The following is a 27,526-nucleotide window of genomic DNA, read 5'->3' on the forward strand; positions in this document are numbered from 1 at the left end:
CACATGCACTCGATTCGAGATTTGCTCGCTTCTACTGGCCGACTAGCGTAATAAGGCAGCAAAATTAAATGAAATAATATAAGGACACTGATACAGGGGAAAAAAATCTACAAAGGAAAAAAAAGAAAAATATTTGGTCTTTGGTGTCCCTTCGTACGAAAGGGAAATGTTTCATGAAAACCATGTGATAAATATCCGCAGGTTCCTCTTGACATGTAAACGTGAAATCAGCCCCCTGTTGATTTCCTAGGTCAAACGCTAGCAAGTGGCGAATGAAGTACTGTACAGTCCTGAAATATTAACCATTAATACAAGGGACCATATCTTTTGTCAGGCAGAAACCTTGTATCTCCATATAAGTTCTTTTCATGAAAGCCTACTTTGTCGTACAAGACCGTTGGTCCGTTGCGCAACAGTATCGTAAATAGCCTATCTAGATGTGCAGATCTGTAGATCTGCTATTTTTGAAAGATTTTGAAAGTCGTTAAGTCGGTCTGTGCGTTTCATGAATATTTAACCAATGAAAAGTATTAACAAGTGCTTGTGATTAAATAATAACGACATTGGATCCACTGGGACGCAGGTTCTTTTTTGCCATTTCCTGAAAAGTTACGTTTTTTGGACATACTGGGTTTCTACCCTACAGCGCAGATATGTAAAAACAAACCAACAGACAAAAAGGAAGTCACCTGGACAGTGCAAATCAGAACAACCCCCCTCCCCCCCTCCCCGCCCCGCCCGCTCGCCCCAAATTCACGATAATAAAGTAGTGAGGAAGTGTGCCCGTTTGTGGTGCAGTTTGTGCTACGGTTTCATGCACGGGGTCATTAGAAGTGAGACAGTATTGGTCAGCCCAAAAGACTTGGTCCTATGATGCATAATGTCTTCAAGGTTAATGTGCATATATACCCCCATCCTGGATATATGCTGTTCTGGAACCATCTACATCTACACACTGTATATCGTTGCTGTCGGGCAAAAACCTTGTATCACCCACATTTAAACTTTTTATTAGAAATGTATGCACTATATTACATCTCGTCGTATGAAAGTGCCACCCAAAAGTAGTGATAATAGCTGCTCTGCAAGCTCACAACGTGCTGTGAGCTTGTAGATCTAGGGAAAATTGCTTGCAAATATTTGCTTTTTTTATTTTCAAATATTTTGTTCAACTACAATAACATGGGCAAAACAGTGTGTCTGTTGGATTTTATACATATTTAACCAATGGAAAGTATTAACCAAAAAAATTGGCAAATAACTACACTGGGTCCATTGGAAGTTGGAACACTGGTTCTTTTGTACATTTCCTGAAAAGGAAGGGTTTTGGACATACAAGGCTTCCCGACAGCGACTATACATATATTGCAATAACTGCACCACTTAAATAGACAATACTGCCTTGTTGACAAAACAGGAGCAATCACATGGGAATGACTTATGGGTGGGAAACAGTTTATGCTAGTCTTTCTTGAGGCTTCCTCATTGGTTGATGAGGAGGAGGCTGGGGTGCATTTTGTGAAGCTTCATTTCCTATGGCTGTATTACGGAGGCAGGTGGTGGGTGGGGGGGGCTAGTGAAGGTCAGCGTTTTTTCTTCGCAATTGGACGTGGGGGAGATCACGGCAGATCAGTGGTTCTCAAACTTTTTTTTTTATTTCAAGGACCCCCAGATTGGTATGCGTTAGGCCATGGACCCCCAATAACTCTGAGAGTGCACTTTCGGAGTTACTGACCTATAAGGGTCAATTTGGTTCCTAACTATCCAATAATTTAGCTGGGGACCCCCTGGAAACCCCCCAAGGACCCCTGGTGGGGGTCCCTGGACCCCCACTGTGAGAACCACTGCTCGCAGATGGCGGCGCTCTTTGTTGAGAAATCGCTTCCTTTCACCGGGAGGTTGACGTCACAACGTGAGGGGGCTGGGATTTATTTTTGTTTGTTTTTGTTTCTTTCTTTCGTTAATTTTCAAATCGTTCGTTTTATGTGGCTTGGTCCTTCTGCAGCGCCGAGATGTCCAGCATGGGCGGCGCCCGGCCGCTCCACTCCCGCAGCTGCCCGTCCTTGAACAGCAGGTTGAGGGCGGGCAGGGGCACACCGGACTCCGGCGAGGGCTGGCTGAGGGGCCCCGACACGCCACTGTCGGGGTCGGCCGACTGGCTGCCGTCCTGCCAAAACAGAGGGCAAAGGGTCACCGGCTGGAGCACTGGGCGGGATGGAAGAATTTGAGGACCAAATGGGGAGGGGGGGCGGGGGGGGGGTTATTTTTTCAGGAATGACAAAGGATGCTCAGTTCTAGGTCATCTGCTACTATAAATGAGCAATCAACGGGTCCACACAATACAGGTCGTTTGCGTTTGATCAAAGTACGCGCGCGCGCACACACACACACACACACACACACACACACACACACACACACACACACACACACACACACACACACACACACACACACACACACACACACACACACACACACACACACACACACACAATTGGGTAAAAATGTTTGAGTCTGGCCGGGGATTGAACTCTGACCTCCCAGTCTCAGGGAAGACACTCTAAACACAAGGCCACTAAGCCAGAAGGAGCGAGTGCATTCTCCGTCAGCGGCAGCCGGTGGAGGAGCGGCAGTCGCGGAACTGCCGGTGGAGGAGCCGCAGTCAACTTATTTTTTCCGCCGATAAAGTATAGTTTTGGACCATGACGGAGGCGCGCCGACTCAGTAGACCTTGAGGCCAAGGAGTCGCGCCCGAGCGCCTCCAGGCGTGAGTGCCCGCGACGACCGGCCGATGGTCTACTAGTCGACTAAGCGCCGTCCGAGTTATGTACCGATAGGCACAGAATCGTAAATAATATTGGTGGGGACTGCGTTACACAAACGCAGCACACTCCCAAAGCTGGCCGCGGAAGCTGCCGCTGCCGGAAAATGCACTCGCTGTCCCTCCACTAAGCTGGTATATACTGTAGCCTATATCTGCTGCTAAGTGTTGTCTCTACCTGCACAAGAGACTGTGATATTCTGCTTCATTTTTATTTTCTATTTTGACCATACATCTATGTACAGTATGTTTGTTATCTTTGCTTCCTTTGTTTCTTTCTCTATTCTTATACCGTAACTATTTTTATGCAAAACACTGGGAGCTTGTACAAAAAATAATTTCACCCACTCTTTTACACTTGTGAACTTGATGTAGAATGAAGAATAGAGAAAGATGAAGAATCTGAAGTTGAAGGTTAACCGAATAGCATTATTAAGCTAAGCTATGATCGGCTAATGTTACCTGAGTCTTGCTTATTATTCGCCAGTGTGAGCAGCGAGTGGCAAGTCAGAGAGAGAAAGAAAGCAAGAAAGAAAGCAAGAAAGAAAGCAAGAAAGAAAGAATGAAAGAAAGAGGAACAGAGAGAGAGAGAGAGAGAGAGAGAGAGACAGAGGGAGAGAGAGAGAGAGTTCTTACCTGGAATGATTGAACAAAACTCAGAACCTTCAATGACAGCTTCCGGCTGGAGAGAAGCAGCTCCTGGAGGCTGAAAGCACAGCAAGGGTTCAAGCTGAGCTCGGCTTCGACACTCGGCACGTTTTCAATGGTTAGGGGGTGGTAAATAAATAGTGAATTCATTCTCGGAGGAGTGCATTGGAATGGACATGAAAGCAGCAGCACGGAGCGTTTTAAGTTTGACTTTTCGTACCTCTCTTTGCAACAGAGCTTGTGCGAGGCGATCTTTCGACACACTTTGCGGTTGAGCTCGGAGCTGAAGAGGGGCATGCCGAAGCAAAGCTCCAGTGGGACCCACTCGTCCTCCGATGACGGCACTGGAAACCGAGAAAGAGAGGCTGGTGAAAGAAATCTTCACGTCAAACAAGAAGCCAGGACAAAACCAAAAACCAAGGGAGAGCCAAGTCACTCATTTTTACAACAGTTCAACAGTTCCATGGAAGCACTTTGAAAACTGTATTTGTTTGCAGGACAAGACCCATGATGCAATTCAGTCTAGCATTAGCATTAGTTTAGACATGGTGAAGTTTAGTCATGGTTTTTATGCGATTCAATTGATTTTAGTTAGACTCTGTTAGTATGGATAAGTTAAGGCATGGATTTGTTGTGGTTAACGTTGGGTATTATTAAGTATCTAGGAAGGCTGTTAAATGGTCTGCATTTCTATAGCGCATTCGTACAAAGAGCATTCAATTTGCATTACATCCACACAAGCACACACCGAAGCCAGAGGCAACCATGCAAGGCACCAACCTGCTTCATCGGGAGCAATTAGGTGTTCAGTGTCTTGCTCAAGGACACTTCGACACGCAGCCGGGAGGAACCGGGGATTGAACCGGTGTTAGCAACTGAGAATGTGCTCCAGTTGGCTCCACTTGTTGCACAATCGATAATGCTGCCATGTCCTGCTACCTCTGAATAAAAATTGATTTTGGGACGTGAATGCATCTCAATGAGGAATGACCTACCATCCGTTTTTCCCGTTTTGCCCTCTCCACTGTTGTCCTCTGTCACCAGCTCAAAGGACTCGGTGCTGCCGTTGGTGTCGAACCCTCCGCCCAGATGAGTGTCACCTCCTGGCAGAGGAACACCAAAGTTTGATCACAATATGCCATCAACACATCACGTCTATTGTCTACATCAGTGGGTCTCCGTGGCGGATGTCGGGAATATGGGGGTCGGGGGTATGGGGGTGTAGGGGGCTTGGGGTATGTGAGGGCGATGGGGTGGTAGAATAGATTATGGGGTGGGTTCTGTTCGGGTTGGATTGTAATTTTCAGGTCCGTTGGAAAACTCTCTAACATTTTCATGTCAAGGACCCCCAAATTGACATGTATACTGTATTTGGCTGAAAATAGCTTATCTACAAGCTCTTAACAGGCAGCAATTGGACGCGTTGTGAGCTTGTAGAATGGCTATTTTCAAACAAAGTATAAAATAGGGTTAAAGTGGTCAAATGGTTCCTCCTTTTGCTGTGGACCCCCTGGAACCACCCCAAGGACCCCTGGGGATCCCCACACCGCACTTTGAGAACCGCTGTTCTAAAGATATGATAAAAATATTAATGCAATTTAAATCCTATATATAATTGCAGAATTGAAGTTAACAAAAGAAACAATTACAATTAAGAAACAATAATTTTGTGCTAACATATCAGCACTCAAACATGCTTAAGAGTGCTCTTGAGTGTGCGTAGATTCTGTTCTTACCTATAAGAACAAATCACAGCTAAGAAAACATCTGTGAATGTCAGAATCTTCATGAAAACTGTATAAGTGGGTCCTAAGAAGAAATCTCTTGGTACTTGGTTAACGTATTACTTAAAAAGGCTGTATCTCGGCTCCTGTGCACTTATTTTTTTACTATGTATTTTTGGCCCAGACAAAGGCGTATAAAATTGAATGGGGAGGTCGCAATGACATTTCTTTTTCTTTCGCGGAAGCACAGTGAAACCCGCTTCGATTAGCAAACATCAGGGGATCGCTCATACTGGAGATAAATATTCTGTGACTACTTGAAAAAGGTAAGAAAAAAAAAATCGTTGGCACAGTACGCAATTATTTTTTTATTTAATTGGCACTGAATGAGTTATTATTATTATTATAAAATGTATATATTTTAAGATTATTTTTTGGGGCTTTTCTGCCTTTATTGATAGTATAGTAGAGATTGACAGGCAGCAAAGGTATGCTGCTATTTTTGAATAGCCAAAGAAAAAAGAAAAATGACACAGATGCCTTCCTGGATTACATTAACATTCAATCCATCCCCAATGTGAATTTACACCTGCATTGGCAGACTGTTGTGAGCGTGTAGATTGGATATGTTCACTATTTTAGAATTTCTTATTACACTTTTCGAATCTATTATGCCATGCCCAAAACAGGGACTGATTATTAATCAACTATTTGATTAAAGTATCGATTATACATAGTTTTTTGTAATCTATTAACTCAATTAGTTCTACTAACTGTTGCACCCCTAGAATGAAACCTGTGATCAATGGCATGAAGCTAAATTGAATGAGGGAATGTGAAGGTAAAGGCTAAGGCTTTCGATCGGCGTCCATTAGGAAAAGGCTATCGCACATAATCACATAATTAGCCAGACAAATGGCGTAATTAAACTGCACTAGTGGCAATCCTTATCAAATTTGCACCTTCAGGGTCAACTGCTTTGGCAAGGACATTCTCACTGACTGTTGGTAAAACACACACACTCACATGTTTGTATTACTACTTGTGAGGACATCGACGTTTTAGGACAGCCATTTTATGAATGCCACTCTAAATGTGTATTCCTGGCCTGAATCTTTAGCTACATAATTGAAAGCCTACCTAAAAATGGTATCAACCATAAAAAACAGCCATTTCTCTTGTGAGAACGAGGTAAATGGCCCTCAAAATACTATATACTTGTGGGGACATGTGGCCCTCACAAGTATAAGTACACACACACACACACACACACACACACACACACACACACACACACACACACACACACACACACACACACACACACACACACACACACACACACACACACACACACACACACACACACACACACACACACACACACACACACACACACACACACACACGATGAGTGCAGTCTACCTGAGTGCATGTGTTTATGTGTGCTTGTAACATGTGTGTACTGTACGTCATGTTTTGTGTATGTGTGTGTTCATTCATACACCGACGGCGGAGGAAACCATGCAAGGCACCAACCTGCTCGTCGGGAGCAATTAGGGGTTCAGCATCTTGCTCAAGGACACTTCAACACTAACTCTGGGGATCTAATTGGGAACCTTCCGGTTCACAAGCGGCCGCTCTACATCCTGAGCCACTGCCGCCCTGTGTGTGTGTGTGTGTGTGTGTGTGTGTGTGGGGGTGTGTGTGCGTGTGTGTGTGTGTGCGTGCGTGCGTTCCCACCCCTGTAGTCGTTGGACTCGCTGGCCCTGCGGCGGTGCCTGGTGTTGGGGTTGAGCATGGTGATGTATCCACATTGGTTCTCCAGGTCTACCTGTTGCTTCAGCGTCTTCAGCGCTTTGTGGACACACATGTTGGAGTAGGAGAAATCTACATGAGGGAAAGGAGACATACACACAGGGGACTTAATTTGTTTATTTAACTAATTCAATCCGGGGCGGGAACGCATCTGTATCATTTTAAGATTTCTTTGAGCTATTCAAAAATAGCAGATGTACAAGCTCATAGCGCGGCACCGAGTGCCAGGCTATGCATTTTTGAAAAATCTTTGAGCTTGTATACAGTATCTGCTATTTTTTAATATCCAAAGTATAAAATATGACTAAAATCTAAAATGACACAGATAAGTTCCTGGATTGAATGGATTAAAGAGAGACAATACATATAAATGAACAATGCATTCAAAACACAGCACAAGTTAGCAAGAATCCCCAGTCTCTGACATACAACAATAGAACAGATACCACAGAATGTTAACGCAATAAACAGTGAAAACTGAATACAAAAACTTAAACCACTAGTTCTTAAACTTTTTTTATTTCAAGGACCCCCAGTGTGGTATGCGTTAGGCCACGGACCCCCTTAACTCTGAGAGTGTACAAATGTGTACGCTTTCGGAGTTACAGACACCAAACCAGGAACCAAACCATTTGGAACCAAATGGACCCGTAAGGGCGCTGAATGAGTGTAAGGCAGCTCTCCACCGCACCGATTTTGGGCCAGCTCGGCGTCGGATAGCGTCGTTCCGTCGGTTCGGACCTCTATCGACCCGACTCAGAAAAACCAAGCATGTTCGGTCTTTGGGCCGACTGGTAGATCCGTGGGGTAGTGAAGAGGGGGGAGAGAGGGGGGCAAAGGTTTGGTCCGAGTCGGCTTTGGTGTTGCCAGATTCTGTGAGTGAAACAAGCGACCAGGTCTATGAAAACAAGCCCAAAAGAAGCGACCGGTTTCACCACTTGAGCCCTGTTATATCAGCTATTTTCAAAAATAGTCTTGAAAGCAAGCCCAAATAAGCAACATCACTTCAGAAACAAGCCCAAACAAAAGCAACCAGCAACTATGAATATTTACCATCGACTTTACAGGAAAACAAGCCCAAAGACCTGGCAACACTAACAGGCTGCCAGTGAACGCATTTTCACAACAATGTGCGCTGTGGCCGACGGTTTGTGCTGAACTAAATGCCAACTTTTGCCAACAGACTACCAGTCTGTTGCAGACTGTTGTAGTCTGAAGTAGTCTGTTTGGTGGAGAGTCACCTTAAGGTTTCACTGTCCTCAAATTGAAACAAATATGCACTAAAAAAGAAGAATGCATTTGAGAATCTTTTAAAACAATGTATTAACTGTAGATTCAGTTGACAAAAAACAGATGACCATATCTTCTTCAAATGTTTTCCGATTTCAATAAATGACATCATTTAAAAGCTTACATTCTGTACTTTCATAATCTGTAAAAAGGCCCCCTAACGACCCAAAGTTGTATTCAGTCACATATTTAGGCAACTGGACTAAAACTAAAACATTTCAGATGACTAAAATATGACTAGAACTAAATGAAATTTTACTCAAAAGACTACTAAAACTAAATCAAAATTTGCTCTCAAAATTCATTCAATAAATGTAATGTCAAGTATATTTCTCTAATAAAGGTGCTTTCCAGTACCTTTTTCTTTGCTCTATCTTTGCCCTCATTTATTATTCCATAACCTATGAAATATGCATACGTTTGATCCAGCAGCATTTGGGTAATCCACAGAGAATAATAATAATGCACACACCAAACGCACCGTGACGAAAACAACAAGCCATTCACTTCCTTCAGGGCTATTTCCGCAGTTTTGGAAGAAATGTTGAACATTTTTCACCTATAATGACATGCCCAAAATGGGGACTCCAACTCGCGGTGGATTTTATAAATATGTAACCAATGAAAAGTATTAAAGGGAAAGACCACTCATTTTCAACATTGAACTACTGTATGTCTTTAATACACCTTTGAGCTGTTGTGTGGAAATAAGAAAAAAGTCCCCCCTCCCCCTCTATGTTGCCAAAACTGGATTATTGATTGAGGTCATGTGATCAGTGACATACGCAGGGTGTACTTTTGGCTGAGGGGGGCGGAGCCAAAAGCACACCCTGCGTATGTCACTGATCACATGACCTCAATCAATTATCCTTTTCTAGGCAACACAGAAGGGGGGGGGGGGGGTACTTTTTTCTTATTTCCACACAACAGCGGTGTATTAAAGACATAGTTCAATGTTGAAAATGAGCGGTCTTCCCCTTTAACAAGAGCTTGTGACTAAATAATAACTACATTGGATCAATTGGAACACAGGTTCATTTTTCTCCATTTCCGTTCAGTTTTGGACAGGTTTCCACCCGATAACGACAATATCATACATCATTGCTATCGGGCAGAAACGTTTTTATGTTTGTTTGTGTTTCTCTGTAAATTAATTCCCTCCTTTGTCGTACAACAGTGTGTGTCGCGACGTGTTGTGAGCTTGTAGATCTGCTATTTTTGCCACTTTTTAAGGTGAAAGTGGTTAAATCTGTCTATGGATTTGATAAATATTGAACCAATGAAAAGTATTAACAAGAGCTTGTGACTAAATAATTACTACATTGGATCCATTGGAACACAGGTTCTTTTTTCCCCATTTCCAGAAAAGTAACAATTTGGATATACAAGGTTTCCACCCTACAACGACGATATAACGACGATATAACGACGATATAACGATGATCTAGCCTTTGATCCATTAATAAAATGTGATCAATAGGATCTGCCCCAAAAAGGAGTGCTGAAAAAAAAGAAAGAAAAACAAGCCCTCAAACTGATGAACATCAGTTAATATTACAACTGACCGAAATATAACCCGGGTTTTGTTTTTTGGGGTGAAAAATCTGTTTAATATGTGGAACGTTTTTCCTCCCTGCGGCTTTCATATTTCTAGTGCTGAGTGAACTGTGACTGGTTTGCTAAACTCGCAATGAAAGGCTCAAAATAAAAAAAAGGATTTCGGCTCAAAGTCCATCAAAGATTCTTTGAAGTGCCGAGGCAAAGCCTCCCCCCCACCGGAAAAAAATGTCAATATTTGAGTCACTAGAAAAACAAACCCGAAACATGCGGGATGCTGGATTTGAGGTGATGTTAACCTTGTTCACATCACGAGAGATACAAAAACAAAAGCAATCATCATAGGCCAGAAAAAGTCCCAACCTGTTGGCCGGGTCCCACTGGTGGGCCGTGTGGATATTGCAAGGGATAATGTCTGATAATATAACATTAATATTAAAAAAATCATGTTAAATGTCATGGTATTTTTTATTTAAAACCTTTAAAATTAGTTTTCATTGTGATACCAATAATTAGCAGAGAACGGCTTTTGAGCCGGCAGCGCCAGTCTGCCATGCATTTCTATGGTAAAGACACGCTGGTGCGCTCCTCTTCCCAGCGCCCGAGCATCGCACTTCAGTGCTCCCGACGCCCAGCGTTTATGGTGCAGCGCCCTGAGGGCGCTTCAAGCTGGAAACAGTTCAACTTATGGAGAGGAGCGCTGCTCTTTTGATCCTCCTGGCTGGGTCTGACAACCCGGTAATTTACGTCCCGACGCTGAATCGTTACCACAAACACGAGAAGTCCATGTTAACTTTGTTTCAGCTAAGCTACAGTATTTGTGCTAATAACACAGATGAGGACATTCGAGCACAGCAGTGGTTTAATCGGTTTGAACGTTGCAGATGTTAATTGCAGGTGTTAATAAACGCTGCATGCGACAAGCACTATGGACATGATATCCAAAGCGCCCCTTCGCTCAGGGGCCTTTCATGAACACGCAGCCTTATAGATGCTATATAACATACAGTCAGATGTAATAATGTGTTGATTATGAAAAGTTTCACTCACCCCCTTTTAGCTCCTCCTCGTCAAACGGGAATGGAATGTGAACCGTTTCTCCATGGCCGAGCATACCATGACCCTGAAGGACACACACACACACACACACACACACACACACACACACACACACACGTAAGTAAGTAAGAGCTTGAGTATTCCACACAAAGATGACATAATTAAGTAAGAGCTTGAGTATTCCTTTGTGAGCTGTGTGTGTGTGTGTGTGTGTGTGTGTGTGTGTGTGTGTGTGTGTGTGTGTGTGTGTGTGTGTGTGTGTGTGTGTGTGTGTGTGTGTGGTTCACCTGGATCAGTACAGCAGAGTGTGTGAGGGCGTCGTTGAGCATGGTCAGCACGTTGGACGTGGGGACCACGCCGGGGTCATGACCCCAGGAGGTGATGAGCAACCTGTCGTAAACCTGAAACATTGCATCGTCATGTTAACGCGTCACCCCCACAACCAACAAATATCTGATGTAGGCAGTACAAGCAGAGGTTCTCAAAGTGGGGTCCAGGGACCCCCAAGGAGTCCTCGAAGGGGTTCCAGGGGGTCCCCAACAAAATGAGTTACTAGAGCATTAAAAACAGTTTAACCACTTTAACATCAGTTATTAAAATAAATAAATAATTGGAATACGTCTGAAACATTTTATCAACAACAAATCTTGTATGGGGCTCCCGGTTGAAAAAGATATTTTCAGATGGGGGTCCATGGCCAAATACATATTAATTTGTGGGTCCTTGACATGAAAATGTTTGAGAACCACTGATATGCATGCAGGAACAGAAGTCTTTTTATTCTAGCAAGTCGGTAAACAAAGACACGGTACCTGCATACTAATATCCCTGTGTTAGAAAGCCTAAACAAAACACGACCACCTGCTGAGACTGATGCAAAAATCTTTTTTCTATCTTTTCCAGACATCTGTGTAAAACAACGCTCAAGTGCACAAAAATAAGTGAATTTAGCACTGTGCTACGTAAATTCACCTATTATTTTTTGCACTTGAGCATTGCTTGACACAGATGTCTTGCATTGAAGACAACATTTTTGCATTGATCTCAGCATGTGGGCTGTTTGTTTTTGTAGGCTTTCTACCAGATATATCTAGTGCCAACCTCTTCGTTTGTATTCTACACGGACACACCCAATACAACTTTTTATGACCAAAGGCACAGTATCATAGTACATACAGTACCTAGTTTTTATTCTAGCGGGGCCATGAAATAATTCACTAAGCAGCCATGGCCACTAGTGTTTTGACCCCTGTTAAAGTTAAGAATAAAATGAATGAATGAATTAACGAACAAACAAACAAAACAAAAAACTACACATTTGTACTTCCAATACTGGTCAAATTGTTCAACTATTTCAAGTATTTGGCCTTGACCACCGACGTACTATGGTGTGACTTTCACTAGCGCTAAACAATAAACATTCTTATCTGACCTTGCACATAGGCTTTAGCCCACACAAGATGTCATTTGTTTGAGGCTGTGTCAACACACTGAACATAGCTTTGCTCTACCATATTCCAAACATTCTGTATGTGGGAGACATAAGAGAACTGTGCCGTGCTGTGAAACATATTTCACGGGTTCCAGATTTGTTTCCATATGCTACAGTAGCTCAGTTTCTGATGAAGTTCTCAGAACCCAATTTGGGCCCTGTTCATGATGTGGTACTAAGCCTGAGTTCTGGGAACATGTAATATGTTTCCAATCTCAATTATTGATTATTGATTCTAACCTGGAATATGTCTGGTAGTTTATAGACTAACCTGGAATATGTCTGGGTAGTTTGTCTGGTAGTTTAAAGACTAACCTGGAATATGTCTGGTAGTTTGTCTGGTAGTTTAAAGACTAACCTGGAATATGTCTGGTAGTTTGCGGAGTCTGGAGCCCTTGGAGAGGAGCAGAGAGGGAGGGCCTTGGCCGGTCACATGGTACAGGTACAGCTTGAACCAGATGGAGCTCACCTCAGGGATAGCCGGTCCAATGTGCTGCAATGCAATTGCACACACAGACACACACACACACAAACACACACACGCACACGCGCACACACAAGATCTTCTGATACACTCGAGTTGCAGATACAGAAACATACAGGCATAAATAATGCATGTGAAAACACTCGCATGCAGACACTTTTTCCTCTCGTTTTCTGAATCTCAAAGACACCCACGTACCACCTTGCACACATATTTATGCACACCTTAGTTAGAAAAACAGAACAACAATCTCTGGCCTCTGTACTGGAAAAACCCTCAGTGTTCGTTTAACCACTGATTTACACTTCATCGTATGACGGTGTCACGCAGAGTTAACTCAGAGAGGGTAAATATGGACCCGTAACGGACAATGTAAGAACTACAACAGTAGTTTCATGTCTCTCTGTCTCTCTCTCTCTCTCTCTCTAATGCATGCTGGTGCATGGCCAAGTAGTGGGATTGCTTTGGAGATCTCTCTCTCTCTTTCGCATCTTGTTGTTCAGGCACAAAACGAGCACTCACTCACGGGCGCGCATACACACAGTCACACACAGGCACAGGCGCACGCACGCACACACACACCCCTGAATGAAACAAGCCTAATGAAACACACACACACATCATCTCCCTTTGTGCACAACACGCCACTCCATCCAAGTCCCCGGTGTGCCGCAAAGCGTTTCTCTGCTCTGTTCCCTCCCTCCCTCCCTCCCTACCCATCGTGCACCGGTTCCCTCCGGGCCTCGCTACCTGCGGCGTGCAGCTGCTGATGGGTCGGATCTCGTTGCTGAGGGGCGCCATGGAGACCAGCAGCTTGTAGTTCTTGTTGAGGACGCGGCTGCACGTGGCGGGATCCAAACCCAGAAGGCTCTCACAACGCAGCATGTCCAACGGAAAGCCTGCAGAGAGAGAGAGACAGACAGAGAGACAAAGACAGAGAGAATGAGAGGCCACATTAAGCAGAGACACAAACGCACTTTTTATGAACTACAATTATGTCAACCATATTAACCCTCTTTTGGCTAAATGTTAAAAATTGTAAAAAAATAAACACATGTTTGTTTGTTTCCAAAAACAGCCCACTCTGAGCTTGTAGATCTGCAATTTTTTTCTATTCATCATACGGCTAAATATACAAGGGTTTAAGTGAATAAGATTGAAAAATAAGATAAAACATAAAACACTATGCATAGCAAAAGTCTAGAGTGTGATTGTTTTTCTTGAATATTATTTACAGTAGATAGCATATTGTCTAGACAGATGCTAGGTTTTGTATTTATTTGGAATTGGTATCCCAGTTTCTTGGAAGCACTACATTACTCTCTTCGTACTCTATTTATGTGACTATTTACCTTGTTGTTTGCGGACTAGGGTGCATGACATTTATACTGATTATGCACTTGTAAGTCGCTCTGGATAAAAGTGTCTGCTAAATTGTAATGTTAAGTGTAATCTGCTTGCTACAAGAAGAAGGGAGCGCTGCATAGTTCTAATGGTTCGCACGACAGGTGCTCTTTAACAGAACAGGCAGATATACACTATAAAACACAGTCCAAGTCTTGCTTGATCTACAGTGCCCCAGCGGTGCAGATAACCAAGGGAGAAAAAAAAAACACTTAAGGCTTCTTCAGGCGAATACATATTTATGAATTTATCCTTTGAGCAAGGTAAACAAACAGACTGTGTTCATCAGGGTGTCTGCTCGATATTGGCCTTTCAAACATGAAAATGATTTCATAATTCAGCGGATGTATAAAGTATGGCATCATTTATGATGCAGTAAGTGCTTTTGTTAACATACAGTTAATTAGCTCTATATTCTGATAGCAATCGTTGTTTGTTCAGTAACAGGAGTCTCTCTCTCCTGCTCTTTAGATAACAGAAAATGCATTTTCAGTCAGGTATACCAATTTGATCCAATCAGGAGAGAGAGAGCTCATCCAGGATACAGGATAAACAAGTGAAATTGGAAGTGATGACACAAAGAAATGAGCAGACAATTGAAACTGGAACACATTTTTTTTTTTTTGCTGAAACTCTCTCCTGATTGGCTGAAATTGATAACGCACCTGAAAATGAATTTTCTGTTATTAAAAGCTGGAGAGACAGGGAGGCCCTTATTACAGAGCAAACCTGAATATAGAGCTTTACCAGTTTTTAACAAAAACAAAAACATCACTTACACTACCTTTAACTCTTTGACTGCCAGAGTATTTTCATAAAGTACTCCCCCAGTGCCAGCAATTTTCGTGTTTTTTTATTTTTATATTTTGAATTTTTCTCATGAAAATAATTTAAGGACACATAATTTAAAGACCCAGCACAAATCCGCCACTAGAGAGCAGCACATGACAGCTTGATCATGTCGTTGGGTCTCTCTCACCCTTCTTGATAGATTAGACAAGGAAAAACATGAAAACGGATGTGACGTCGTTCCAGATTGTTTTGATCGGCGAAAATTACGATGTGATACACGACGGCGATGACTGATCGTCACCCAGACCATAGATTATAGAAGAGAACCTGTCCGTTTGTCCGTTATACCGTGTGAAAACCCGTTTATTTACCTATTTTGGACGAAAATGACTGGGGAAAAAAATCAAAAACCGGAAACGGAATCCAGGCCATGAAACCGGATGCAGATGTCCGTGAAGTAAGTGGAACTCGAGAATAACATTGAATATTAAGCAGCATAGCGCAATCAGAGATTAAACAATGAACGCGCGTCAAGCGCGTCGAACGCGTCGACGGCCAACTGGACAAAGTAGCACTTGACGCGTTATCGCGTCGTCCGCAGTCAAAGAGTTAAAGAGCAAACAGTGATTAGGATTAGGGTAAGATTTAGACAAAAAAAGGTTTTCAAATTGATTCTAAAACATTATAAAGCCGAGTACTGTATACATAATCCATAGTTCCAAGTGACAATCATTTATGGAATTAACTACTTTCAACCTGACATTTTGGGCATGATGTCATAGACATAAAAAAAAGCAAAATGCTTCGCAATGTGATGCTTGTAAATCAGTTATTTTTGCTATTTGTGGTACAACAAAGTATATAAGGCTTATTAAGCAGTTTAGGTAATCAATAACCGATTCTGATTCTAACTGAGAGCCAAAGACAGCCTAAGACGTTGGTTGTTGTTAAAGTAATTATGGTTTAATTTGAATTTAAGTAGGGTCACGGTGCTCACGCCACCTGACAGCAATAGGCGTGGCCGGACTGTCAACGATTAACCAAAATGTCTTTTTAATTAAGCCTCTCTATCGAGGTGAGACACATTTTCCCTGTATACCTGACAGAATAATCATCCACGCCAGACTCTTAATATCCTGCAGTGGTTGGTGTTGTGCGTTTGGCTGACGGGCTAACACAGTTCGTCCAAGTGGGGCCTCGGCGAGCAGATGATTATGAACTGAGAGACAGTCTATCAGGAGCTGAGGCATGCAGCCAAGTCCCACAAAACAAACAGCATCTGGCGCTATGACGCTAGTGGCCGGATAATGAAGTGAATTTGCTTTTGTCGCGGGCCGCTTGGGGGAGGCGTTCTCAACTGCCCACGCCAAAAAAAAAACTAACACCCTTTTGTGTGGAACACACACCCCAGTCTAGCGACAGAATGTCTCATTCAAAAGTGTCAAAGATTGAAGAGCTGGAGTGGTAACAGGGTGTGAAAAGGTATCTGTCAGCCAAACAGAAGAACCACCGTACAGGAGAATGCAAGCGGCAGCTCTCCAGCATTCTGGTGTGTTCTCGGCAGTGGTGGACAAAGTACTCAACCCCAGTACTTCAGTTAAAGTACTGTAGATGAGATACTGGTCAAATATAACTCAACTACAAGTGAAAGTATGAAAATTACAAATGACAAAGTACATTTTCTTTTTTTATATCCTATATACAATTGAGAGATCGTCTCTCTTCCGGTGGTGCGACTGAAGGCACTTCATTTTTAATCATTTGTTTCGGCGAAATAACCACAATAACATCTCACATGTCACTACAACACCAGTCACAACGTGCGCAATTCATTCACGCAGTTATTCGTCCACTTTTCATTGCTCAACACACATTTGCCCCCTCACACCATAATTAAATCCGTCCAACACAAAATTCCCCACACATTACCGACACACCGGAAGGTGAGACCTTTTAGGAGCCTCAAAGACGTTGCCAGGTTGCGCGACAGTAATACGCAATCCGCTCCGTGATTTTTCCTCCGGAAGACAAAAGGCCAGCAACAAGCCACCAGGTTGATGCCAAAAACACCACAGATGGGGACAGACACGCTGGATCTATATAAATAACATACCTATGCCTATGGACCTTTCAATATATTCTACATATACATGTTATATATTATTAAACGCACTTTCTCTAACCAATTTACACCCACTTCACGCTTACAACTCCTGGACATGGCAACGTCGCTCATCGTTCTGTGATTGACAGCAAAAGTTGGCCAATCAGGTGGCGAGTTCGCAGCCTGAAAAAACACGAACGGCAGCCATTGTTGGTTGTGCGACTCAGGGTGCGAGTGCCTTCACTTCTTATTTTCGCTTATTAAACGCTCTCAAACTTCTTCTTTGAGGCAAGGAATTCACTTATAACATATCGTTTGGATAGAATTCAGTTGTTTCACTTCATATGTGTGGTCAATTAATCATGACAGAGCCTATTTAAAAATAAAAAATCAGAGAACCGGCAGGGTCGAACAGTCACACGCATGTATCCGAATAAGTCAACCTATTTTGCCAATAGCCATCTCAAAAGTCCCGCTGCGTCATGGCTGTCCCCCCCGCCCCACCCCCACCACACACACACACACACACACACACACACACACACACACACACACACACACACACACACACACACACACACACACACACACACACACACACACACACACACACACACACACACACACACACACACACACACACACACACACACACACACACACACACACACACGCACACACACACAGGGAGAGAGAGGGAGGGTGGGAGAGAGAGAATAGTCAGCCAAACAGCGAGAGATAATTTTCGCTGACGGACAGACACAGACAGAGAGACAGAGAGGGAGAGAGAGGAAGAGAGGGAGGGAGGGAAAGACAAAATAAGCGAGCCCTCGCTTATTTTTGCGCGGACGTAATTTGTTTGTCATTGTGGTGAATGTTTGCTGCTGATGTTTGTTGTGTGAAGCTTAATGTCAGAGTGTTTGTGTTTGAGCGCCTCAGTGCGGCTGCTGAGTTCATGTGCAACATCTTGCATGCGTGGCTGTGTTCACAGTTTTCCTTCGCCGTGTCTGTAGGTCACGGCCTGGAGACCCCAGGGTCTCCAGGGACCCCTAAGGGGGGGGGAGGGGCGATCCTCTGGGTTTTTGTTTTTTGTTTTTTGTTTTTTTATCCCATGATTTTGTACCCCCAAACGACATTTTCTTTGGCGGGGTTAGGGGGGGTACTAGAATTCTGCCCGCGTAGCGGGCAGAACTTCTAGTATCAATACATTGCTGTATTGAGATTTACCAATACAGCGATGCGTTGTTGTGAGCTTGTAGATTGGCTATTGGCTATAAGTAAAGTACATACACTCAAAATATGTACTTGTCATCAAGCACCAGTGAGCCATTATACATAAGTTCTGGTCTCTGTTTTGCAGTCTTACTGGGTGGAAATCTTCGAATCACTTGTCAAGAGTAGTTGGAAAATTGATTGAGCCTAATGCGATGATTGCATTGTTTGGGGGTAATTCCTCCTACAAAGTCACTCTCTTCCTCGGAGGCAGCCTTAAAAGCCATTGTTACCTTATTAACACATTGATTGCCTAGATGGAGTTAAAGGTTCTATGACATTCATTTTCACTTTTTTTATTTTTAATGTTTTTTTTGGGGTTTTATGACCTCAAATACATCTAAAAAATCTGAACTTTGAACATTCAGTGGATTTTCTGTAGTCTGGGGTTTTCTGAATAATTAGGCTGAAAAGTAATCTGAGCTTGGCCCTTCGACAGTGAGGTCACAGTCGATTAATCCCGCCCACTCTCCTCCTCGCCCCTCCCCTCCCCTATCCTTTCCTTTGGGGGGGGCGGAGCAGAGGCGATGATTGACAGGCAAAATCCCTCACCAGCGACACCCGCAGGCAAAGATTAATTTTTTCATTGCAGTTGAAAAGGCTTTAGAAATGTGAGAGAAAAACACCTGCCATGGATCAATAGAGTGGATTTTTTTGTTAAAACTTTCTATACACGTTTGAAGGACCATGACAAAGACTTTTAATGTGTGGTAAAACTGAACGTCATGAAACCTCTCGTTTTTAGAAAAAAGGAAAAAAAATATATTATTATTATTTATTTTTTTACATTTTTTTTTATTTGACCCAAAGACCAAGGAGATATGAGATATGAAATGATGAAAAATCTCTGGCAATAAACTGCAAAAAATCTGAAATAATTCTGGCAGTCAATGTGTTAAATAGACAGTTGATATTGCATCTGTGTCATTTTAGATTTTTGCGTTGTTTAATAAAAAAAAGCAGATCTACAAGCTCACAGCTTGTACAGTACATGTGCTATTTTTGAAAAATCTTGAAAGTGTTTGAATAATTTTGAATTACAAAAAAAGGGTGAGAACTACTGCTTTAGAAGGCATTTGTAGAAGTCGGCCTCAGGTCTTAATGGGTTAAGTGGAAATCTCCTAAAACATACATACTTTGTGGATAAAGGATATACTTAACTATGTTAAATTGGAGAGAATCAGGTGTTTGGGCCAGTGGCTCCCTGAAGAAATTCAGTAACATGTGGGACCCTTTTGTCAGATATTTACATGAGCTAAACCTCCCTGATATCTCTGACTGATTGTCCAGTTATTTGTATGATACTGAATAGTGGCATATTGGGCGGAGGATCGAACAGTTTTATTACGACTAGTAATATTATTTGTTTTTATGTATCTATTGTTTATTTTTATTTTGTGTTTTTGTTTCATTAGGTTATTTCCTTTATTCTATTTTTAGTCCTTTTCCTTCCATTTTGATGTAGTGCTTGTCTGGTCCTTATTTCTGCCTTAGTGAGAGGTCTTGCTCAACACTTGGCAGCTTTGCCGCGCCATCATTGTTTTGATTAATCTTCACTACTGTCTTCAGTAGCCTACTGGGAGTACTTCATTACAGCGCTTAAGTAAATGTACTTTGTTACTGTCAACCACTGATTCTCTAACGTTCTCAGGGTTGAGTGAAGGGGTTAACAGTTGGTAGAGAGGGGCATGATGTGGCAAACTGGCCCAGTCTACCTAACCAACACAAAGGATACAGTCATGCATTCTTTCTCACATGTCTGCCGAGGGCCAAGAACGCCGCTTTGCCCGTATCCATCTGGGTCATCATGTGGACAGCACATTCAGGGGAGGTTATTAATTGGCAGATGTACAAAACAAAACAAAAAAAACCCAAAAGAATTTAATATATATTACTTTCAGGCTGGAAAACTATTTGCAGCACCCATGACTCACACGGTCCGTAAATCTCGCTGCTACCAGCTCCATAAAGGAAAACAATGCCACGTCACACTAAAAGAGTTCTACAATCTTAAATGATTTGGAAATGTGGTTGCATCACACAGCACAGGATTTTCTAATAAGATTATCTCCTCTATAATCTACACGCACACACTACAAGATTTTTGACCTTGTGGGATTTATGAAGCAAGCATTAGTCACAGCTGAAGTCAAGTGACATTGAAAACACAGTTACTGACCCATGCAGTGCTTATAATAAACTAGTTTAATATTTAAAAAATCACACCCAGTGTGAGTAAGCGGTGCCTACTCTGTTTGATGAGTGTGTGCTGTCATTCAGTTGGTACAAATCTATTTGATGTGTGGGCGCTGGCATTCAGACTGGTATTGAGGCGGTACTAAAAGAGTATTTGTAGTAGTATTTTTTACTCATTTGAAGTACTACTGAGTATTTTTACTCAATTTAAGTACTCTTAAGTATTGTTACTCAATGTATTTACTTGAAAGTATTTTTAATCACTTTATTAACACATTGAATGCCAATCGCGTAGATCTACGCGAACCTATTTAAAGCCGCAGCGTGCCAATCGCGTAGATCTACAGTACGCGAACCGCCGATTCGCATTGAAATTTCCCCAGGTGCACATTCGGAATTTTTTTTATCCATTTCCGGTTCCGGTTTGAAGACCGGAAACAGAATTATTCGGGTTCCGTTTTTTTCGATCGTATCCGCTTCCTGTCTGGGATCCTGTTTAAAACTCGATTTTCTCGGTTGTTGTTTTTCTCCTCGCTGATCACTGTTTAGCGTTGATCCGCTGTATCTTCAAGATGGCGGCTCGGATTTGGAAACTGTTTTCGCTGGCCGTTTCACACAGATCTGTGTGTTTAGAACCAAATGAACGCGCACTTTTAACTTATTTAGCGAGGTCTGTGGCGACATGAAAAAAACAAAAAAACAACAATAAAACGCTGGCACTGGTGAGTACAGTATGATATTAACCTCTGGCATGGAATGTGTTAACTTTAAAGTATTTTTTACTCATTTTTACAACTTTTAAGTAGTTTTACTATTTTTATCAACTTTTAGGTATTTTTACTGTTTTTATCAACTTTTAAGTATTTTTACTCTTTTTTTCAACTTTTAAGTATTTTTACTCATTTTGAGTACTTTTAAGTATTTTTACTCAATTTAAGTACTCTGAAGTATTTTTACTCAAGGTATTTACTTTTAAATATTTGTACTCACTTTATTTACTTTTAATAATTTTTACTCGCATTGTAGATCGGTCGTTTTAGTGTGTGTGTGTGGTTGGGTGTGTGTGTGTGTGTGTGTGTGTGTGTGTGTGTCCACACACACGTGCGGGCCAGTCTGTGTGTGTGTGTGTGTGGGTGTGTGCATGTCTTTAAGTGGCGCATGTGTTGCAAAGGTGCGCCTCGCAGGACCGCATGTTCTGTGTGTGTGTGTGTGTGTGTGTGTGTGTGTGTGTGTGTGTGTGCACGTGTGCAGTGCTGGCTTGTGTGTGTGTGTGTGTGTGTGTGTGTGTGTGTGTGTGTGTGTGTGTGTGTGTGTGTGTGTGTGTGTGTGTGTGTGTGTGTGTGTGCATGTCTTGAAGTGGCGCATGTGTTGCATCTTTGCCGTCCGCAAACATACGGACGGACACACAGACACGGTCAAATGTAGAGCGGCTGGCACCGCTAAAAATAAGTTTGACTTTTAGTTGGCCTGTCAGTATGAACACCGTTTCTGACAATTCTTTTACAAAGGGCCTGTTCCTTTACAGGCAAAATTAGACACTAGAACACCATGATCTGCTGACCACGACTGACATGTTTGGGTAAATCAAAAATGTCTTCGTTATAAATGTATGGACATCGCTGACTTCTGTTAAAGGGTAAGACCACTTTGGTAGAGGTTTGGGTTGTGTAGTTTCCTTGCCATGATGTAACCCCAAAGGTGGGCAAGAAATCAAAAATAATTGCTCCATCGATTAGAAATTGATAATTCAAAATATGCTCCTCATTGACTTACATTGTATGGTAAAACAGCTCTCAAAGTCACTCTTTTAGAACATAAATGAACCCAAACATAGCTGATTCAGGCAATATAGAACATCACCAAACCCAGTACTGTTTGTTTTTTTAATAAAAATGTCAACTTCCTGTTGATTTTACTATTTGAAGATCTGGATCCGGATCCGCGGATCCAGTCCAGGTTTTCTACTTATTAAAAATGGCAAAATCAACAGGAAGTCGACAATTTTATTTAAAAAAAAAACAGTACTGGGTTTGGTGATGCTCTATATTGTCTGAATCAACTTTGTTTGCGTCCGTTTAAGTGCTAAAAGAGTGACTTTGAGAGCTGTTTTACCATACAATGTAAGTCAATGAGGAGCATATTTTGAATTATCAATTTCTAATCAATGGAGCAATTATTTTTTATTTCTTGCCCACCTTTGGAGTTACATCATGGCAAGGTAACTACACAACCCAAACCTCTACCAAAGTGGTCTTGTCCTTTAAGAGAAATTCAAATGGAGTTACAGGAATTGTCTCAAAGGAGCGTTCAGGGACCCTCAGGGTTGGAAAACTGAAACCCTTACAAATGGACCCTTACAGGTCTGTAACCCATAACTCAGAGAGTGGGCTATTTAGACCATTGCCTGCCTCTTCTCACCTTGTGCAGCGCTCCAGGTATTCAAATGCAATGCATTCTGGGCCAGGCGGCTGGCGAGACATTAGTGAGAACAAAACACCTTTTTGTTACATTTCATTACTATTCTTACTGTAAAACAGAAGGCAGACCAGCTGTTCGTGTCTTACAGTTTCACACTGATTAAGGAACACGTAAGGATTTCTGGATTGCAATTAAAAGTTAAAATTGACTCCAAATTAGAGCTCAAGTATGAACTATTATGTATGAATTAAATCAAGTGAGGGTGGAGTAAATGCAACATTTTTCAATAGTTGGTTAAAGTATTAATTACCTATTTACATCTGTGTAGCTACAGTAGCTTTATTATTAATTCCTGTAACTTGAAGTCAAACGTCAATGTTTTTCACACTGAAATTGCCTGAATAAGGCACCCTCCCTCACTCATGCAAGTAATATAAATAAGGTAACAAAAAACATGACTGTATGTTGAACGGTAGATGAAAGTAATACAAAATTTCCCCATTATTGTTTAAAAGCGACAAAAGCGTTTTTTCAAGCAAGTGAACATGACCTTTGAGCAAGTAGTACAGGCACAGTACAACATGATCTATACTTATACTTGCCCGACGGACAAGAACTTTTGACAATGACAACCTAGTGTGAATCTCTGCTATGTCTGCTTTATATTTTTCATATGACAGTGTCACACAGCGAAAATAACAGAACTACAGTACAAGCTCACAGCATGTCGTGATGCGACACACAGTGAGACGCTGTGAGCTGGAAATAAATGCTTTTTGTTTTAACAGTGCTAAATACAAGGCAAAAGTTCTTAGTCTCAAATCTCGATACAATCAATTCTTTGCAAGGCGATGCGATTTTAGATTGATACAAGTCACACGACACAATATGTTGCTGTTTACATATCGATATAGTTGGATCGCTTATATTAAAATTGATGCATCGATACAGTTACTGTATCGTTACACCTCTACCAATTAGTGAGTCAGGAAGTGAGGATTACATTACATGTAGGGAGTGGGACTACATTTTGGATAACATACTTTCTTCTCAGTGGGGTAACATAGTAGTGTTTAGTGCTTGAGTCTCATGTAAGGCTGGCAGTGCTGCTTATTCTGTTTCTATAGAAATATAGCAGATCTACAAGCTCACAACGATGTGACAAAACATAAAAAAATATCAAATATGGGGATATATATTTTAGGTGATATATGGGCTTAGGGACTGTGCTTGTTTTAAAGTGTTATTTTTTTGTTTCTGGAACAAAATAGATTCTTGAGAAATGCTATGCATTCTACCCAGAGACACAGATGTATGGTACAAAATGACCATTAACTTGAATTTAATTGAGAGCAACGACGCATTGAAATTGCTCTGACCTCTCGTAAGAAAGATGAACTTAGAAGAACTAGTATAGTACCCACCACTGTACCTGTTGAAAAGGGAGTACTACCAGTACTGTCATCTAGCCATTTAAAACACACACTTACTGTAAAGGGGGGTGAAACCCTACTGTAGGCTGATTTTGTAGTTGTTTGTTTTCCAGTTCAAGCTTAAAAAAAAACTACAGCAGGGTAAATAAATGGCAGGCTGCATCAGACGGACTTATTGTACACAGTGATGTCAGCAACATAGTTGCAGCTAATTAATTTAATAATGGGTGTGTTAAATTTAGATGTGTAAACACTGTCTATGCTTGCATATATTGGCACATTCATTGCTCTGGGCACACCTAAATCTAACATACCCATTATTAATGTGATTACCTGCAGCTGTGTTGCTTACTAGCCTAACAATGTTTGTATTCTGTTGTAGTTTTTAACCTTAATAGACAAAACTACAAAATCAGCCAAGGGTTTCATGCCCCTTTAAATGAGTGTTTAGTTGCTTGGCAGCAAGACGAAGCAGGTAAAGTTGCAGGTCAATATGAACAGTCAATATGCTTATGAGAACTTGAACTCCGGTTCAAGATAAAACGGCGAGAAAGATAAGAGGTGGGGAAGCTCGAAATCGGCCAGAAAGATAAGAGGTGGGGAAGCTCGATATGCAGAAGTTTGCAGTTTGCCAAGTGTCTAGTTCTTGGCAAATTGTCATACTGCTAGTTCTCTACGTACAGGAACAGACATTTACTGTAACACTTAAGCCCTATATAGTTCATCGTATGACGAATAGCAAAAGTAGCTGATCTACAAGCTTACAATGCGTTGCGACAGCTTCTAGATTTGCTATTTTTGGAAATGTATGAAAATGTATGAAATTCGGTTGAGCTCAGTGGACTTGAGGTTAGAGTATTCACCCTGAGATTGGGAGGTCCATGGATCAATTCCTGGCTGAGTCATACCAAAGACTATAAAAAGAAAATGGGACTAATGCGTCCCTGCTTGGCACTCAGCATCAAGTGTGTCACATCCAGGGGTCGTAAATCGTGTGACATACTTGCGTCATATCCAGGGGGTGTACTTGTACAATATGTGGCAGACTAGCATCATGTCCAGGGGGTTTAGTTGTACATCAAGCTGCCTCACACTATGGAAACAGGAGATAGGCTCCTGACCTATGGGCCAAAATTTTTTGAAAGTCTTTGATGATTTTTGAACGTTTCTGAAAATGTTTGCCTATGTCCAAAATACATGGCCAAAATAGGGATGTCCAGGATGAAAGTGGTTAATTAACCCATTCACTGTCAAGGACGACTTTTACGACTTTTTTTTCCAAAGGCCCACACTGCCACAGACTTTTTTGACGACTTTTTTGAGTTTTGGGTGTTTCCACTAGATGGCGCTCTTCGCTAACACATGAGTGACCATTTCATCCCCAGATCCAGAACCAGGAGATCACATGATCCCAAGATTTACTGCTCCATTCACTTCCTGGTTAAGGTATTTGGGAAATCACCTGTATCTCGCCTCCTGTGTTTTACGATGTATTTCTGGCAAGACATTTTCAACGGCCAATAACAAGCGAACGGGGGGGTCGCAATGACATTTCTTTTCTTTGCGGAACCACAGTGAAACCCCCCGTGATTAGCAAGATCAAGGGATCGATCATACTGGAGATAAATATTATGTCACTACTTGAAAAGGTAAGAAAATCGCTGGCAGTGGAAGAGTTCAAATATTACTTCCATTTTGTGTAGCGTGTAGCAATCACTTTGAAAGGCCTACTGATTGCTGGACATTATTGTTGCAGTGTTAACTGATAAAGCTCAGGATGTCTATTCCGCACGAACACTCACAAAAAGCTCTGACTATTAGGTTGTTAAGGCTGCTGTCTTGAGTGCCTATGAGCTGGTCCTAGAGGCATCCAGACAGTGTTATAGACAATGTATTCTCACACCCTGACCAAGAGTCAAGACGTTTGACATGAACAGGCTTTCCTGACGCGTGGCATGACTACATTGGAATGCAACTCGAACGCCGCTGAGTTGGCAGGGACAACCAGGGGAAGGTTGAAAAGCGATACGACAGGGGAGCCTGTCGCTTCAAACATCTGACGCGACAGTATTTTGCCCATCATATTACGACATGGGAGTGAGAATGTGTTGTTTTACAGTGGTTGCTGTAAATGTGAGGAGCAGACATTTTGTGGAATTTCCCAGAGAAAGAAATCCTGTTTAACAGGTGGTGCACATCTCAAAAAGTTGAGCCCAAAGTGCAACTTGAACAGTTGATTCTTCCGGATGAGTTCAGGAATTGAGGTGGTTTGGCAACCACCTCAGAGAGAGTGGAGAGTGACGCTGTGCTTGCTGATGAGGCTGTCTAGGCTCATAAAGTAGTTTTTAGTGACAAACCTTGTGAGACTAAGAGCTATATGCTTCTCCTAGCACTCCTCGTTTTCAACAACGGTCCTGGTTCTTCAGTTTTCACTTGAAAAGTTCTAGAAACGGAAACTTTAGTTTTTTCTAAAAGCCTGGTTATGTCATAGCTGACTGTCATGCTCTCGCTTTTTACAGATCAAACCCCTGATGTGTTCCTAAATGTCAATTTATGCTTTGTGTCGACAAGTGTCGAATGAAGCACGGCGAACGTGGTGTCAAAGCGGGCACCATCATAAAATGTTGCATACTCTGATTGGTATGGTATTGGACAAACTAAGCTCCGTTACCTCGGAGATTCACGAGACTACATACACTTCCTTGTATGCATTTTGTGGTGACGCTGTCGGCGAGTCACAGAATGTATGAATGCTCAAAACTTAGAAGGTTGTGAGACACGTAATGCGACGCTTCGTTTGACACGCGTTATGCAAAGCATAATCTGACCTTTGTACTTTCTTTTACGACTGATCATACATTTGGCATAACTGGGATGTATAATTAGTAATCAATGGATGCTGTGGACCCATCTATGTAGAAATCGTGATAGAAAAACAGTGTGGCAATGTTGTGGCACGTGCACGAATGGCTGTCCTTTTAATGGAGGGGGTCATTACGCAAAACGGCAGT

The 27,526-nt window shown here is 42.0% G+C and overlaps 1 protein-coding gene across 3 annotated transcripts in view; it reads right to left on the minus strand.

The window, feature by feature from the left end:
- Positions 1–746: 746 nt before the first annotated feature.
- fam91a1 (family with sequence similarity 91 member A1) overlaps positions 747–27,526 on the minus strand; it is a 60,000-nt gene continuing 33,220 nt past the window's right edge. For 2 of the 3 annotated variants that reach the window (XM_080442211.1, XM_080442210.1), the window contains exons 16-24: positions 13,647–13,795; positions 12,771–12,905; positions 11,208–11,321; positions 10,912–10,984; positions 6,940–7,086; positions 4,468–4,575; positions 3,693–3,816; positions 3,461–3,530; positions 747–2,167 (exon numbers count right to left, since the gene is read on the minus strand). In XM_080442211.1, coding sequence (XP_080298337.1) covers positions 1,982–2,167; positions 3,461–3,530; positions 3,693–3,816; positions 4,468–4,575; positions 6,940–7,086; positions 10,912–10,984; positions 11,208–11,321; positions 12,771–12,905; positions 13,647–13,795 — 1,106 coding nt within the window. In that variant the 3' untranslated portion in view covers positions 747–1,981. Of the gene's footprint in view, positions 2,168–3,460; positions 3,531–3,692; positions 3,838–4,467; positions 4,576–6,939; positions 7,087–10,911; positions 10,985–11,207; positions 11,322–12,770; positions 12,906–13,646; positions 13,796–27,526 lie in introns of all 3 variants that reach the window. The other variant, XM_080442209.1, reaches the window with a different exon arrangement.

This window comes from Gymnoscopelus braueri (genome assembly GCF_963280865.1).
Source record: "Gymnoscopelus braueri genome assembly, chromosome: 11".
Taxonomy (NCBI): Eukaryota; Metazoa; Chordata; class Actinopteri; order Myctophiformes; family Myctophidae; genus Gymnoscopelus; species Gymnoscopelus braueri.